Source organism: Cyprinodon variegatus, unplaced genomic scaffold (assembly GCF_000732505.1).
Source record: "Cyprinodon variegatus isolate N-32 unplaced genomic scaffold, C_variegatus-1.0 Scaffold648, whole genome shotgun sequence".
NCBI lineage: Eukaryota > Metazoa > Chordata > Actinopteri > Cyprinodontiformes > Cyprinodontidae > Cyprinodon > Cyprinodon variegatus.
This window is the reverse complement of record NW_015151101.1, coordinates 91,196-94,857: the sequence shown is the minus strand read 5'-3', so window position 1 is coordinate 94,857 and position 3,662 is coordinate 91,196. Positions and strand designations below refer to the sequence as shown.

General features: G+C 37.8%; 1 protein-coding gene across 1 annotated transcript in view; it reads right to left on the bottom strand.

Annotated features, from left to right (window-relative positions):
• The window catches only part of LOC107096760 (transcription and mRNA export factor ENY2-2), a 9,117-nt gene that overhangs the window by 1,292 nt on the left and 4,163 nt on the right, over positions 1-3,662 (bottom strand). Inside the window, exons 4-5 of the mRNA XM_015393563.1 lie at positions 2,623-2,693; positions 494-568 (exon numbers count right to left, since the gene is read on the bottom strand). Of these exons, the coding sequence (XP_015249049.1) occupies positions 494-568; positions 2,623-2,693 (146 nt within the window). The remainder of the gene's footprint in view (positions 1-493; positions 569-2,622; positions 2,694-3,662) is intronic.

Sequence of the window (3,662 nt, the reverse complement as noted above, 5' to 3'; positions counted from 1 at the left end):
ACATACACACACACCTAAGGCAGAGATTTTTGCTGTCAAATATTTTTTCACCACTAGATGGGACTAGTGAGCATTTGAAGCTTTAAGGTTTTAAGAAATTAACCATTTTGCAACACATTTCCTAAAGAGCTCCATCAAAACTTCATTTCGCAACTGCTAAAGGTTTCCATGTATAAATATTATAGGTATGAATAATATTTAATTATTTTTTATTAGATCTGATCCAGTAAGTAAAATGCCATTTCTTTTTATTTAAGTAGCATTTTTGTGAAATCATTTCATGCAGTGGTTGCATTAGTTGTGGTCCTTGGATTTGAGAAAATTGCCCCTGAAAGGAACTTTAATTTGTCAATAACCAAGGACTGGGAGCCTTGAATAATGGTCACATTTCTAACCCATAAAAATGGAGATAAAACACAGTTTAGCTAGACTGCAGTAGAATCTGTTGTTTTGCAGCTAGGAGGCGAGAAGCAACACAATCAGGGTGAGTTACCTCTTCCTTTAGGGGTGATTTCTACCACCAGGTCCTCTACAGTCACATGCTCCAATCCCTTTTCTTTGATGACCTCTGCATAATCAATTCACAAACACATTTAAATCAGCAAGATTTGATTAAAGAAAAAAAACATGTGATCAACATGTGAAACGTGTGAATAAACAGGTGATCAAGTTTAAAGCTAGGTTCAAAATTTAGGGTAAAGGTGAAATAAAGAAATGTTAAGAAAAAAGCTAAAAAATACATATCACTAAAACGGATGTTGAATTACAAAGCAGGCAACATAAACATCAATCATTATTTACCATCATAAGACAGGAAACAAAATAAATAGGTTCATTAGGCACCAAAACCATAAAATGTGAAACATCCCTTTTTTATTTTTAATAACTGCAAAAAGCTAGTGCTGCAACCAGTGCAGGTCTCTCCTTCAGTGGAATAAAGCGTGGTTTATGATCGCCACAGGCTGCACGCGCTAAAAGTGTCCTTAGGGATGAGGGTGTTTGCACATGCCGTCCCCTGCCTTTCCCTTTCCACTTGTTATGTTCATCGCTGCCCCTCTGTGGCTTTCGCAAGTACTACACATACATCCGGGTCAACTATAAAAGGGTACAGAGCTTCTATGGGCTCTCGCATGGCACGCACAGACCGGCGTGAAAACCAAACGTGTGAGTATATTTCGTTAACCCATCCCGAAAGATGCTTTCTAACTCTGACTGAAAAAATTTACCTGATTAATCGACTATTGAAATAATTGTATACTCATTAGGAACTCCAATTAACCCGAGTACACAGACTGTAAAACATGTCATGTTCTAGAAGAAAAACTGTAATTTAAGATGAAAGAAAAACTGAAAGACAGCTTTTTTAAAAATTATATGATCAATCAAGAAATCCTCATGTAACATGATTACAGGCTGGTTCCAATAAAAAAAAAATCTCCTATTAAAGGTATAGAGGATGATCTTTTATTCCCGGATGGATCATCTAAATAAGTGTTCCTCCTAATTGTCAATCGTTCTGGTGATATATTTACGTAAGGCTGTCCTATGCTCGTCCCGTTAGCTATCTTTTTCCGTGCATGTGCACTTTAAGATGTATATCTGTTGTGAGCTGCGGTTTCAGACCGTCATTGAAGCTCACTTTTCTCACCGAGGTTCTTTGAAAATGGCCGAGGCTCGTAGGAGAAAAAGTGTCTACGAAGTGTATTAGAAGAAAAGAAAGGCCTCAGAAAAGGCAAACATATCCCAGAATGCTTTGAGGTGGAGAGCTCTTCTTGAAAAAGCATGATGGGATTTGCTGTCACAACGGCGAGCTGTCGCCATAAGCTGTCGCTACCCGACAGCGGCAATTAACAACAAAGATGGCGCAGGCACCATGCAGTGGAGGAGGAGTTACGTGACCAGCAGGGAGCAAAAAGTAGCGATCATCTGTCCGAACAGTCAGTTAACCGAGTTCACTATAAAGTCCACTATATATTCCCCGCTCTACGTTTGAACACAGTAAGCTTGTATGAATTATGAGAACAGAAACAGAGCGTGCACGAGGAGAAATGGGCTCATGCACGCTCTCGCACGTGTTTAATGGGGTTCCCTCTCAGGAGCGGGTACAGGGTTTTGCATGTGCATTTTTTTTAAAGTAGAGAGGGCAGATCTTTTAAAAAGTTGCGAAAATCTGTCATTATACCTTTAAGCATCTTGTACAATCCAATTATTAATGAATTTACCGAAAAAGGAATACAACAGAATCCATTCCAAACATTCATTGTATGTGATTTCCACAGTTGGAGGAATCTGTGTGTAGAGGAGGAAAACAAACCGAGGCGAACGGTGCGAATGTAGTGAGCTGAATGGCCGAGCTTTTTGGCAAATTCTGCTAAATTAAATCACTTTGCGTACTTCGCAGGTGTGGAATCAGAACTATTGTTTCAGGGACTAGATGTGGCTGTGAGTTACAGTGAAGAAGGCAGCAAATCAAAACAGCGGACAGAGAAAATGACGAAGACAGAGGAAAAAGTGGGGAATGCTCTTAAGAGGTCTGCTGGTTTTTAGAAAAAAGGTATTTTAAAGGAAGGCAGCCCAGCTTCCTTCATGTTTTACCGGCTGCCATGTTGTTGTTTTTTTTACCTTTGCACTGGGCCTTCATTTGGTCCTTCCATCCACACTCAGTGAGTTTAGCCCTCAGCAGCTCCTTCAGCCTATCGGTCAAATAAACAGAGGAGAGCAGGTGAATAATAACCATTATCACATTAGTAACGCCTTTAAGGTTACATTCTATCTCGATTATATGATTTAATTAACATCAGATCCAGGCAGACTCTGTGTGTCACCTGTTCTGATGCCATCCACCTGTTATGCAATGCAACAAAATGTTTCATTTGTTTTTGTTTTTTTCAGTGGGAAGGATAGATTATCTGCATCCTTTACAATAAATTATTTTGTATAACAGCTACATCAAGGCAAACAAATGCAGAAATACATTTATTGTTCACCTCCTGCATCTGTTAGAGCAAAGATTTAAAGCACTTGTCTGAAAGAGCTTGATCTAAACATTTAAGGAAAGTTTTACTTTGGACTCCTTTTTATACGTTTGTTTTCTCTTGAAAAACAAACTGGATTGTTCTGTTATTAAGCGATGATAGTGAACCGTTTTGTTCTTTTCTTTAAGTTAGTCTACTCTCTTTAAAACAAAGCCTCATTCTGCAAGTTTCTATTAGTTAATATTAGATGCGCCATAGTTCAGATGTATATTTACTGGGCTCATAGCAAAAAGCCTTGTTGGCATGAGGTGACAAAACTAATACAATGTGTAAACATTATTTAATAACCTAGTTTCTTCCACACATAACACTTTCCCTGCCACTAACTGATCAGCAAACATGAATTTTGCAGTCACAGTCTACACACTGCAAAAAAACTACATCTAGATAAGTCCTTTTTTCTTAAAATAAGGACATTTGTCCTTGAATTGAGGAGGTAAAAGAGACATTTTGCCAATGGAACAAGACAATTTACACTTAAAATAAGAAAACACAATTGCATTGTCTTATTTCAAGTGCATATTATCCAATTATCTTATTTTAAGAGTAAAATTACTCATTACATTGGTAAACTAGTTCATTTACCTACTCAAATTAAGGGTGAATACACTTAATTTAAGACATGTT